Below are 12,328 nucleotides of genomic sequence, written 5' to 3'. Positions count from 1 at the left end.
GCCGACGGCTGTGGGGTTCTCACGGTCGCTCCCGCCTGAGCGGTTCTCACTCGTGTCATTTCTTCTCTGGCCCACGAGCTGCCCAGGAGCTGTTTGCCGTCCTGAACACGAGGCTTTGCTCACGCTCTGTTCCTGGGCTGTGCCGGGACCATGGGATCGCCACGAGGCCACGTCCTCCGACTCACTGACCCTCCTCCTGGGCGCGGTGGTCGGCTCGGACACCTCCACGCGCACCTAGGATCCGTGCGATTTCCCGCGGACGGCCAGCCACCGCGCCCACCGACGGGCAAGCGGACCTTCCCTGCCAACTATGCTCTTTCGGGTCAGCCTGACCCAGTAACTACTGGGAGGATTGTCCAAAACCTCCGACCTGGTGATGGAGGTGTGACTCTGATTCTCTGTTGTCGGTTTTTATGTTCTGTTTTTATTTTTTTATTTTTTTTTTTGATATATTACTGATTTCATAGAGGAAGGGAGGAGAGAAACATCAGTGATGAGAGAGAATCATTGAGTGGCTGCCTCCCGCACGCCCCCTACTGGGGATCGAGCCTGCAACCCGGGCATGTGCCCTTGACCGGAATCAAACCTGGGCCCCCTTAGTCCGCAGGCCGACGCTCTATCCACTGAGCCACACCAGCTAGGGCATTTTATTTTGTTTTTATCCGTCTCCCCAAATTAAACCCGAAACAGGACGTCCCGGTGCAGAGTCTGGCAGTGAGCGGGGCTGCAGCGCAGGTCCTGGACCCCAGCCACCGGGAGCTGCAGCCCTGGGCCCGGCCCGCATGGCAGCCGATCTCAGGGTCGGACGTTCATCAGGAAGAGCCACGTGGCCACCTCCGTCTGCGAGCAAACATGCTGCCAGGAGCCGCGGGAGCTCACCCTGCAGCTCGGGCGGCCTCGGCCGCGGTCAGTGCGCGCAGGAGGCCTGGCCGAGGACGGAGGGGCGGGGGGCTCGGCCTCAGGAAGGACAGTCTGGAAGCCACCCCTGCCCCCCAGACCTAACCAGAGAGAACTCCCTGCCATGAGTGACCTACTCCAACTTCCTTGGGGGAAAAAGAAAATTTCTCAAAACGCCTCCCTTTCACCCAAAGTTCCCAGGTCAACACCCTTAGTAGGAACCCCTATGACTCTGTTAACTTAGGAATGAACGGGGGGGGGGGGGGCGCCCCCTGGGCCAGGACCCATGGGCTGTGGCCGCCCAGGCCATGTGCACCTGACCCTGAACACCAACAAGCGGTCGGGCCGGCGTGGCTCGGAGGCGGAGCGCCGACCTGTGAACCAGGTCACAGTGCGATTCCCGCTCAGGGCACAGGCCCGGGTTGCAGGCTCCATCCCGTGCGGGACATGCAGGAGGCGGCTGATCCACGATCCTCTCATCACTGATGTCTCTCTCCCTCTCCCTTCCTCTCTGACATCAATAAAACTATTTTCTAAAAGATCAACACGTGGAAGGCACGGTGCAAAGCAAACGTCTTTTATTGAAGTCACAGACCAGGCGCGCCAGGGCCGCGCCCCACGCCAGGCCAGCAGCCAGGTCCTGCCCCGGCAGCGCGGACGAAGCCCGGACCTCTGGCGCCCCAGGCTTCGTAGCTACAGGACGCACAGCGCCCTCCACCGCAGGCGTTTACCGAGGAGCCAGCCTGCCCTGGGTGTGTACCCAGAACCCGGGTAACTGAATGCCCTCTGAAAATGCGTTTCAAAATAGAGACCTTTCTCCAGAACTGTAAAAGCCAGAATAATGCAAAATACTCCTGTAGGAAAGACGGATCAAAATGACCCTCAACATTCAAACTAACGCGGACCCGCTTCCCGTCTCCCCGGCCCCCGCCGCCGGTCAGTTGTTCTCGATCTGCTCCAGGTCCAGCTCGCCGGGGCCCAGCGGGGACACGCCCTCCTCGCCGGCGCTGTCCCAGTCCCCCGGGTCCCCGCTGCTCCCCGCCTCCTGGGAGGCCCACAGGCTGGGGCAGGCGCCCAGGGGGCTGGAGGCTGGGGTGACGAGGCCCGTGAGGCCATGTGGGGCCCGGGGGGAGGACACGGCCGTCTTCGCTCTGGCCTCCTCCTCATCCTCACCTTCGCAGTCGAGGGAGCCGAGGCTTTTTGAGTTCTTCAACGTCTGCAACAGGAAAGACACGTGTAAGGCACCCCATCAACCCTGATGCAAGTCCCCGAGCCCCACGGCGCCCTTGGTCCCCTGCACAGCCTCAGACACCCCCTCGGGTACCCCATCGACCCTGATGCAAGTCCCTGAGCCCCACGGCGCCCTTGGTCCCCTGCACAGCCTCAGACACCCCCTCGGACACCCCATCGACCCTGATGCAAGTCCCCGAGCCCCACGGCGCCCTTGGTCCCCTGCACAGCCTCAGACACCCCCTCGGGCAGCGCCTGAACGAAGAGCTCCTGCGAGCACCTGACCCCGCAGCCAGGCGCCGGCCACCACACCTGCCATGTGCCGAGGCGCCGGCTTCTCCCAGAAGCACAGCCCTGCTCTGCAGTCACCACAGCCCTCGGGGACGCCCCGCATCTGTGCCCCAGGAGAGGCGGGTCCGAGTGGAGCCGTGCCGCCTCGGACACCCTGGGACACTCCGCACCCCAGATCCTCGCACCCCACAAGGCAGCCCGGCCCGCTCCTGGAGGAGGGTGGGCAGGTGGTGAGGGGAGGGGGGGGCCCGGCTCCAACCCGCCAAGGACACAGCGCGCCCAGGCAGTGCCCCCGCAGGCGCAGAGGGGCCGGCCAGCCTCCCCCGCACCGTGGGAGGAGGGCGCGGCAGGGTGGCCGCCGGCCCGGGGCGCCTCACCCGTGTCATCTTCAGGAAGTCCAGGGACGGGCGCGGCCACCGAGGGTCCTCCTCCCGCGGGCGCTTCAGGCGGCTCTTCCTCCCGACGAGCACGCAGGGCTGCGAGCGGCTCCGGAGCAGGCCCAGCCGCCAGCCCAGCGCAGGCGCGGACGACGGGGTGTCTGCGTCCAGCAGGTGCTCCTGCGACAGGGACAGGCGGCGCCGGGAGGACAGTGTGGGCCCCGGAGGACCCCAGGGCGGGCCGGAGCCGCGCCCGCCGTCCTCACAGCCGCCACTGGCGGAGGCCGGCCGGGGCGCGGGCGGGGAGCTGGGGCCGGCCGCAGGCAGGGTGCTCCCCGGCAGGCTGGCGCTCCCGCCGCTGTGGCAGCGCCGCTTGGAGACAGCAGTCCAGACCTTGGAGCCCCCGGGGCGCCAGGGGGAGCGGCAGCGGGCCAGCTCGTCCGGCTCCGACAGGGAGCGGCAGTGTCGCTTGCTGGGCGGGGCCAGGGGCGGCCCCGAGCTCTCCCTGAGGTCCACGGTGCTGACCGCGCCCAGGCCCGGCGGGAAGGGGAGGGCGGGGCCCGCGGCCGCCTGGCTCCTGAGGGGCCACCCTCCACTCAGGGCCTTCCAGGGGCGCCTGTCTCCTGGGGAAGAAGGGACGGGTGAGCAGGAGGCACCTGCCAGCTGCCCCGAAGCCGGGCCTCATGGGGGCGGGGGCTGCACAGCGGGTGGAGCCCACGGCGGGTGGTCAGTGCCGCCCTGCCTGCCCTCCCTGGCACGTCGGCCCTGGCGCCACCCTCCCCCTCCGAGGGCACAGCGGACAGCGGAGCAGATGCCTGGGCCCGGCCAGAGCCCGAGGGTCTGGGAGCGAGGACGGCCCCCACGTGTGCTGGACCAGCAGTGTGGGGGGGGGGGGCACGGCAGGGCTGAGCGGGCCCCTCCTCCTCCCATCCCGCCTCCGCGTCTGCTTCTGCCTCAGCGGGCAGTGCGGGACGCCCCGCACGGAGCCCCCTCGGCCGCAGGGACCAGAGGGGACGGGGCTCACCTGGGTCTGTCCCACCTGAGGTCACACAACTAACTCCACTGTGACTGCTGACCCCAGCCAAGGCTCACCAGGAATGCACACGGGCCAGCAAGCTCCCAAAGCGCCCACTCAGTGCTCACACTCACATGCCACTCGCTCGCTCATTCGCTCTCACGCACACACTCAATGCTCACACATGCACACTCGCTCACACGCATTCACACCCACGTGCATACTCGTGCTCACTCTTGCACACGCACACACTCACACTTGGGTGGCGTGGCCACTTGACCCATTCAGACCACAGGGCACATATATGGGGTTGTGCCCTGAGGGTGGAGGACAGACCCCACATGCCAGGGCACGGCTCCCCCCCACCCCCCGCACGCGCACACACACACACACACACACACACACACACACACACACACACACACACACACACTGCCGGTCCAGCACACTCCAACCAAGCGCGCACCGCTGTCCTGTCCTTCCTCCAGTGGCGCGGAGGGTGAGGCGGGTCCGTGACCGCCCCCCGCGCGGTGAGACAGGTGGTGGCAGCAGCCCACAGCCCGCACACCTGCCCGGCCTTACACACTCACCGTTGGTCTCAAAAGGGAACGCGCGGCCACTCCTGCTGTTCCGCTTCTCGGCCGAACACTGAGTGACAGGGAGAGGCGTTCTCAGGAGACGGCCGTCAGGACCCGCCAGCACGGCGCCTTCCTGGCCGCAGAGCGTTCTGCTTCCCACACCGGCCCTTCCGGCGGCTGGCGAGACCGGCCCTGACTCCGAGAATTCCTCCCCCTTTAAAAGCTGTACTTTTCAGCTACAGTTCACAGTCAGCATTCCTGTGTTAGTGTCAGGTGCACAGCACAGTCCTGTTTTACAGACTGTCCCCGGGACTTCCAGCACCCACCTGGCCCAGAGCCAGCACAGCGTCCACGCAGACCCGGCCCCCCAGCCAGGCTCCCCCCCCAAAGGGGCCGGCACCCCGCCACCTGACCACAGCCTGACCGGGGCAGGGTGTCCTGAAGCTCACGCTGACACACCCTAGAAAACGGCTCCATGCCCGACGAGCTCAGACCCAGGTGGAGCTAACCCCGGCGACAGACCCCGACACGGCTCCCGGGAGGGTGGCCGCACGCCCTCCATCGCGGCTGGCCACCGGGTGCGCCGAGGGCCCGCACACTGTCTGTGGCTCAGACGTCCACCAGAAGCGGGCTTTCTGCCCTGGCCAGTGGCTTGGTCAGCTGGGCCGCTGTCCCAAACGCCAACAGGTCGTGGGTTCAGTTCCCAGTCGGGTGCTGCCAGGAGGCTCCCGATCAACGTCCCTCTCTCACTCTCCTTCTCTCCCTCCCTCTAAAAACACAAAAAACAAAAGCATGCCGCCGGCCGGCGTGGCTCCGTGGATGAGCGTCCACCTACGGACCAGGAGGTCACGGTTGGACTCCGTCAGGGCCAGGCCCGGGTTGCAGGCTCGGCCCCCAGTGGGGTGCGTGCAGGAGGCGGCCCATCGATGGCTCTCCCGTCACTGATGTTCCCCTCCCCCTCTCCCTTCCTCTCTGAACCAATAAAAACATATTAAAAACAGAACAAGACATCCTGGGGTGAGTTACAGGAAAAGTTGGGGGGATGATGCCGAAAACCCACCACCACGAGGCTGGCAGGCTCCGGGGACGGGGTGCCCTGCCCGCTGCCCCCACCGCCCGCTCGGCAGCGCCCTCGGGCTCACCGGGCCGGCGTCGTAGCTCGGGTGCGCGAGGTCGTCCAGGCTCTGGTTCTGCAGCTTCTCGGTGATGAGCGTGACCATGGTCGGGGGCCCGCCGGGTCCTCCGTCCGCACCGACGGGCCCTGGGGTCCCAGAGCATTGGGCTCGGCAGGCGGGCACCGCGGGTCTGCGCTAACCCCCCCGGCGGCACTTCGGGGTCACAGGTGAGCGATCCATCTCCAACGGCTCTTCACAGCCCTGTGTCTGCCGATCGGAAAGGAGAGATGGCGTCCCTGAAAGCGAGAAGGTGCTGGAAGCCGAGTCTCAGCCGGCAGGGGAGGAACCCGGACAACCTGCCCGCAAACTGCCCATGGACGGCCCAGTGCCCACCTCACCACTCACCATGGAGGGCCCAGTGCCCGCCTCACCACTCACCATGGAGGGCCCAGTGCCCGCCTCACCACTCACCATGGAGGGCCCAGTGCCCGCCTCACCACTCTCCATGGAGGGCCCAGTGCCCGCCTCACCACTCACCACGGACAGCCCAGTGCCCGCCTCACCACTCTCCATGGAGGGCCCGATGCCCGCCTCACCACTCACCACGGACGGCCCAGTGCCCGCCTCACCACTCTCCATGGAGGGCCCGATGCCCGCCTCACCACTCTCCATGGGGGGCCCAGTGCCTGCCTCACCACTCACCATGGACGGCCCAGTGCCCACCTCACCACTCTCCATGGACGGCCCAGTGCCCACCTCACCACTCTCCATGGAGGGCCCAGTGCCCGCCTCACCACTCTCCATGGAGGGCCCGATGCCCGCCTCACCACTCTCCATGGACGGCCCAGTGCCCACCTCACCACTCTCCATGGGGGGCCCAGTGCCCACCTCACCACTCTCCATGGGGGGCCCAGTGCCCGCCTCACCACTCTCCATGGGGGGCCCAGTGCCCACCTCACCACTCTCCATGGACGGCCCGATGCCCACCTCACCACTCACCATGGGGGGCCCAGTGCCCGCCTCACCACTCTCCATGGACGGCCCGATGCCCACCTCACCACTCTCCATGGGGGGCCCAGTGCCCGCCTCACCACTCTCCATGGACGGCCCGATGCCCACCTCACCACTCTCCATGGGGGGCCCAGTGCCCGCCTCACCACTCTCCATGGACGGCCCGATGCCCGCCTCACCATTGACCACGGACGGCCCAGTGCCCGCCTCACCACTCTCCATGGGGGGCCCAGTGCCCGCCTCACCACTCTCGATGGAGGGCCCAGTGCCCACCTCACCACTCTCCATGGAGGGCCCAGTGCCCGCCTCACCATTGACCACGGACGGCCCAATGCCCGCCTCACCACTCTCCATGGAGGGCCCAGTGCCCGCCTCACCATTGACCACGGACGGCCCAGTACCCGCCTCACTGCTGACGAAGGCCCAAAGGAGTTAAACACTCCCCCCCCGCATCCAGTTGGACAAAAGCCCCTCTCCCCCACTGAAGCTGGACGGGGTGCAGAGTTTGCGCCAGGCCCAGCTGGGGGTGACGCAGGAGATGCTGGGATGGGCACTGAGCCCTCCAGCCCTGGGAGGGGGCGCCCAGACCGAGCCACAGCCAGAGGCGGGGGAGCTGTGCCGAGACCGACCCCCATGGACACGGCGTGGAGAGGGCCGAGCCCCATGGACAGTCTCCTGGACAGGCTGAGCAGGAGCGGCTGACAGGCGCCCCAGCCCTGGGACCCGGGCAGGGAGACCCAGCCAGCGCAGAGAGAACAGGGCGGGCGGACGTGCCTTCCAAATTGAACACGGAGCTGCCGTTGTCCTCAGGGAGGACGTGCCCCCCACCCTGCCACACCTGCCCTGGGACCCAGGCATCGCCCGAAGGAGCAGCGGGCCACAGATGGAGGCCCTGAGCAGCCCGTCCGGGTGAGGCCGCTCAGGCTCCACACCCACGGCAGCCGGCAGCCGGCACCCGGCACCCGGCCACCTCCTGTGGACCCACAGCCTGACCAGGCAGGGCTGTCCTGAAGTTACGGTGACACCTTAGAACAGGGCTCCACGCACGCAAACTCAAACCCAGGCGAAGCTAACCGCTGGCACGCCGCCCTCAGGGGCTGGTCGCCAGGTGTGCGCCGAGGGTTTGCACACTTGCGTGTGCGGGCAAAGGACACTGAGGAGAAAATACACACGTGTGCACAGCACGAGATGCCATCAGCACAACGCAAAGGGAGCCCAGTGCACGGGAGAACGTATTTGCCAACGATGCATCTGACGAGAGATCTATTTCCAAAACAGAGAAGGAACTCACACAGCTTGACGGAAGGAAGACAAACAACCCAATTAAAAATGGGCAAAGGACCCGAATGGACACTTCTCCAAAGCGGACATACAGAAGGCCAAGAGACAGAGGAAAACATGCTCAGTGTCACTGATCATCCGAGAGATGCAAATTAAAATGACAATAAAGTACCACTTCACACGTGTCAGAGTGGCTATCATCAACAAATCAACAAGTGCTGGCGAGGATGCGGAGAAAAAGGAACCCTCGTGCACTGCTGGTGGGAATGCAGACTGGTGCAGCCACTGTGGAGAACAGTATGGAGTTTCCTCAAAAAACTGAAAATGGAGCTCCCATTTGACCCAGTGATCCCACTTCTAGGACTATATCCTAAGAAACCAGAAACACCCATCAGAAAGGATATATGCACCCCTATGTCCATAGCAGCACAATTTACTATAGCCAAGATTTGGAAACAACCCATGTGCCCATCGGCAGATGAGTGGATAAAAAGCTGGGGTGCATCTATACCAGGGAATACTATGCAGCAGTGAAAAAGAAGGATTTATTACCCTTTGAGGCAGCATGGAGGGCATTATTCTAAGCGAAATAAGCCCGTCAGAGAAAGACAAGTATCACGTGATCTCACTCCTATGTGGAATCTAATGAACAAAATAAACTAAACTGATGAAATGGATCCAGAGACAGAAACATGGAACAGACTGCGGACCCTCAGAGGAAAGGTGGGGAAGCTGGGTGGGGGATGGGAGGAGATCCAGGAACCTGTATGCGTACATGCATATGTACATGCATAGCCCACGCACAGGCCTCAGGGTGGGTGGAGGCGGGCTAGAAGAGGCCAAGGGGGAAAGGGGACATGTGTAATACTTCCAATAAAGATTTTTTTAAATAATAACAATAAATAAATAAAGACTTCAACACAGGGACAAAAAGGTGTCCTGACCAGCAATGTCCTGGTGGTACTCAGACGTTGGGGGCACAACCAATGAAAAACGGGCCAAGGACCTGAATGGGCACTTCTCCAAAGCGGACACAGAGGCCAAGGGACAGAGGGAGCACGCTCAGTGTCACTGATCGCCCGGGAGGTGCAGAGGAGGTTCGGACGGCAGGGTGCTCGGTTTGAAAGGGCAGACGCCATGTCTGAGTGTTAGCGCCACAGTCAACAGAGGAGAAGGAAGTTGCGTCTTAGCCCGGAGCGTACCGTTCCCGCTGTGCCAGGCTGAAGGAGAAACCCGCAGCACGTGACTTCCCTGTGAGAAACGGGGGGTGAGGCGGGACCCCGTCAGCCGGCCAGAAGAGGCAGGTTCTGATCCCGCTGCCCGCTCGCTGGCTGGGCTCTCTGAGCCCGCTTCCTCCACTGGAAACAGGAAAGAGCCACCCACTGCACGGGGCCACGAGGGATCCAAGTAAATCACACACGTGGGAACGCCCAGGCTCCTGGCCCCTGGCTAAACTAGGACCATTTACAACGAACGAGAGGCCCAGTGCACGAAATTCGTGCACTGGGGGGGGGGGGAGGTCCCCCTCAGCCCGGCCTGCACCCTCTGGCAGTCCGGAGCCCTCAGGGGTGTCATCCTTACCAGCTGCCTACAGCGGAGGCAGGAGAGGCTCCCGCCGATGCCACTGCGCTCCCAGCCATGGGCCCAGCTGCTGGCTGAGCGGCGCTCCTCCTGGGGGAGCGCACTGACCACCAGGGGGCAGCGGCTGGCTTGAGCGTCTGCCCCTGGTGGGCAGCGTGCATGTTAGCCTTTATTATACAGGGTGCTTAAGACTGTGCAAGTCAACTCTCCTTTACGAAATATTGCTGCAGCCCTGACCGGCTTGGCTTGGCTCAGTGGATAGAGCGTCGACCTGCGGACTGAAGGGTCCCGGGTTCGATTCCGGTCAAGGGCATGTACCTTGGTTGCGGGCACGTCCCCAGTGGGGGGTGTGCAGGAGGCAGCTGATCGATGTTTCTCTCTCATCGATGTTTCTAGCTCTCTCCCCCTCTCCCTTCCTCTCTGTAAAAAATCAATAAAATATATTTTAAAAAACAAACAGAAATATTGCTCCAGCCCTAGCTAGTTCGGCTCAGTGGAAAGACTGTGGACTGAAGGGTCCCAGGCTCGATTCCGGTCAAGGGCACATGCCCAGGTTGTGGGCACGGTCCCCAGGGTGGGGCGTGCAGGAGGCAGCCGATCCATGATTCTCTCTCATTGATGTTTCTCTCTCTCTCCCTCCCTCTCCCTTCCTCTCTGAAATCAGTAAAAATACATTTTAAGAAAGACTGCTGCAGAAAAAGCTGAAAGGGTTTAGGTAAAACTTGCATTGTTTTTAAGTTTGTTTTAAAGTTGGCAGTGCACCTGTGAAAGCTGCTGGGTGCCCTGCAGAAGCAGAAGTCGCCTTAGTGCCAGCCGGGTGCACACAGTGCAGAGGGCACGGTCCCCCCACGTCCACCTCAAGACAGACAGTGACTGGGGGGCTCTCTCCTTTAGGGTTTCCAGTAGCAACAAGGCCCGCTCTCCCTTCTCCGGCCCCTACATCCCAGAAGTCAAAAAATGCAAGGATCCGCGCACAGGGCAAGAGCCCTCGCAAGCGCCCATTCACGTCACGCGTGCCCACCCTGTCGCCTGACCCTCAAAGTGTCAGCAGACTACCCCAGAGGGACGGAGCTCCAGAACCACGTCCCACGTCCCTGGACCCGAAGGGGAGCCGCGGGAGGGGCCAGGTCACTGCGCGCAGCCCCTGGGCGAGTCCTGAGCGGGGAGCCTTCCGTGAAGACGCGCAGAGAACCATCTGGAACGGCACTCACCACCCCACGTTCAGCAAACGTCGCTGCTTCTCAACACTTTCTGCTTCAGCGTTATATTCAAGAATTTCAAAATAACCAGCCCCAGCTGGCTTGGCTCAGCGGACGCGGGTTCGATCCCCGGCCAGGGCACATGCCCGGGTCGCCTGAGGCAGCCCATCGAGGATGCTCTCTCATCATTGATGTTTCTCCCTCTCTCTCCCTCTTCCTTCCTCCCGGAAAGCGATAAAAACATATTTAAAAAAAAAAAAAAAAAAAGAACTTCAAAATAATCGGGACAAAGTGTCTCCCCACCTTCTACGATCCGCGCGCGAGGCTGCACTTCCCTCCCGGGACGGCCGGTTTCCGGGTCGCGCTCAGCCCCGGGAGCGAGGTGACCGCCGACCCGTGTCTTGAAGACGCGGAGTCTACGCTCCGGAGACCGAGGCCGTCCTCACGCCCCACTCCTCGCACGGACCCGGCTGGGCGGGCATCGCACTCCGCCGGGAAGCAGTCGGCGCGGTGCCCGCGCGGCTGAAGCCGTGGCGCTCGGAAGGGAAGCGGCGGCACCGGGGCGAGAGGCGGCCGCAGCTGCCGGGACTCCCGCGCGGAGGGGAGAGCGTGGAAATACAGCGCACACGCCCCGCGCCGGCGCGCCCCTGCGCCGCCAAGTCCGAGACTTACGCCCTCCGGTGCGTGCGGTCCCCGCGCACCGGTCGCGGGAGGGTCCGGCCTCCCACGTCGTCCGGGGCCACCTTGGAGGCTCCTTAACGCACCGTCTGTCCCGTCCAACTTCCTGCTTCTCTCGCTACGAAATGACAAGCACGTGAGCCCCAGGAGCGACGACAGCTCGCACAGGCGACACCCAAGTCGGTTCAACAAGTGGCAGCGCGGCCCAGGCACGGCCCCTCACAGCCACCGGGTGCGCGGAGGGCGCGGGGTCCCGGGGCGCACGTGGGGTTCGCGGCGCGGGGGTCCCGGGCCGGTCCGAGGAGGCTTGCGCGCGACGGGAGTCCCAGCCCCCGGTGCCCCGCGCCCTCAGCGACCCGCCCGCCGCGCTCTCGGGGGTCCAGCGGCGAAAACGCTCGGCACTCACGCGGGTGGTAGCGCATCGGGCCGCGCGGCCAGGTCTGCGCGCAGCCGGCAGCCGGCCCGTCCGGCCCAAGTTCACGCGCGGCCCCGCGCAGGCGCGCGCACGCAGGGCCCCGCGGGGCGCGCACGCACGGGCGGGGGGCGCGCACCCGGCCGCCGCGTCGAGGGCCGACGCTGGGCCGGTACCTGAGCGCGGCCGAGCGGCGGCGGCCACGGCCGGCCGGGCGGAGCGACTGAGTCGCCGGCCCCGCAGGCCGCGCTCCTTCCGCAACAGCCGACGCGCCTCAGCGGCCGGGAGCACACCACGCGACCCCGCCCCCTCCGGCCGCGCTCATTGGCCGTTCGGCCAGCCACCGCCCGCCCCTCAGTGGCGCCGCGCGCACGGGGATTGGGCTGCGTCTGGGTGGGCGGGGCCTGAGACGGCAGGGCGGGCCAGCGCCGACGGAGGGGACGGCGCTGCGTCCTGGTGGGCGGGGCCTGAAACAGCAGGGGGTGGGGCTACGCCAGCGGAAGGGAGGGGCCTACGCCGACGTGGGCGTGCTCTGGAGTCGCGAAGGCAGGCAGCGGGGCGACCTGGGGCGGCGGGAGGGCGCGCTGGCAGGGAAGGCGGGTGGCTCTGGCTGGGGCGAAGGATGTGGCCCCGCAGGCAGCCCGGCGGTTCTGGGTACTCCCC

At 64.9% G+C, this 12,328-nt stretch overlaps 1 protein-coding gene across 5 annotated transcripts; it reads right to left on the bottom strand.

Annotated features, from left to right (window-relative positions):
• Positions 1-1,458: 1,458 nt before the first annotated feature.
• FAM53A (family with sequence similarity 53 member A) lies at positions 1,459-11,975 on the bottom strand. 5 transcript variants are annotated; one of them, XM_080658552.1, is made up of 6 exons: positions 11,660-11,975; positions 11,248-11,371; positions 5,531-5,770; positions 4,401-4,458; positions 2,796-3,418; positions 1,459-2,113 (listed from the first exon to the last, which is right to left on the bottom strand). In XM_080658552.1, the coding sequence occupies exons 3-6, from the start codon at positions 5,606-5,608 to the stop codon at positions 1,835-1,837; spliced, it is 1,038 nt and encodes a 345-aa protein (XP_080514678.1). In that variant the 5' UTR covers positions 5,609-5,770; positions 11,248-11,371; positions 11,660-11,975; the 3' UTR covers positions 1,459-1,834. The 5 variants fall into 5 exon arrangements, with proteins under 5 accessions (XP_080514678.1, XP_080514679.1, XP_080514682.1 ...); XM_080658553.1 differs by having other exon boundaries at positions 5,531-5,799; positions 11,660-11,942; XM_080658556.1 differs by lacking the exon at positions 11,248-11,371 and having other exon boundaries at positions 5,531-5,799; positions 11,660-11,942.
• Positions 11,976-12,328: the final 353 nt, after the last annotated feature.

Source organism: Plecotus auritus, assembly GCF_963455305.1.
Source record: "Plecotus auritus genome assembly, chromosome: 1".
Lineage (NCBI taxonomy): Eukaryota > Metazoa > Chordata > Mammalia > Chiroptera > Vespertilionidae > Plecotus > Plecotus auritus.
Note: the sequence above shows the minus strand (reverse complement) of the source record. Positions and strands in the feature narration are given on the sequence as shown.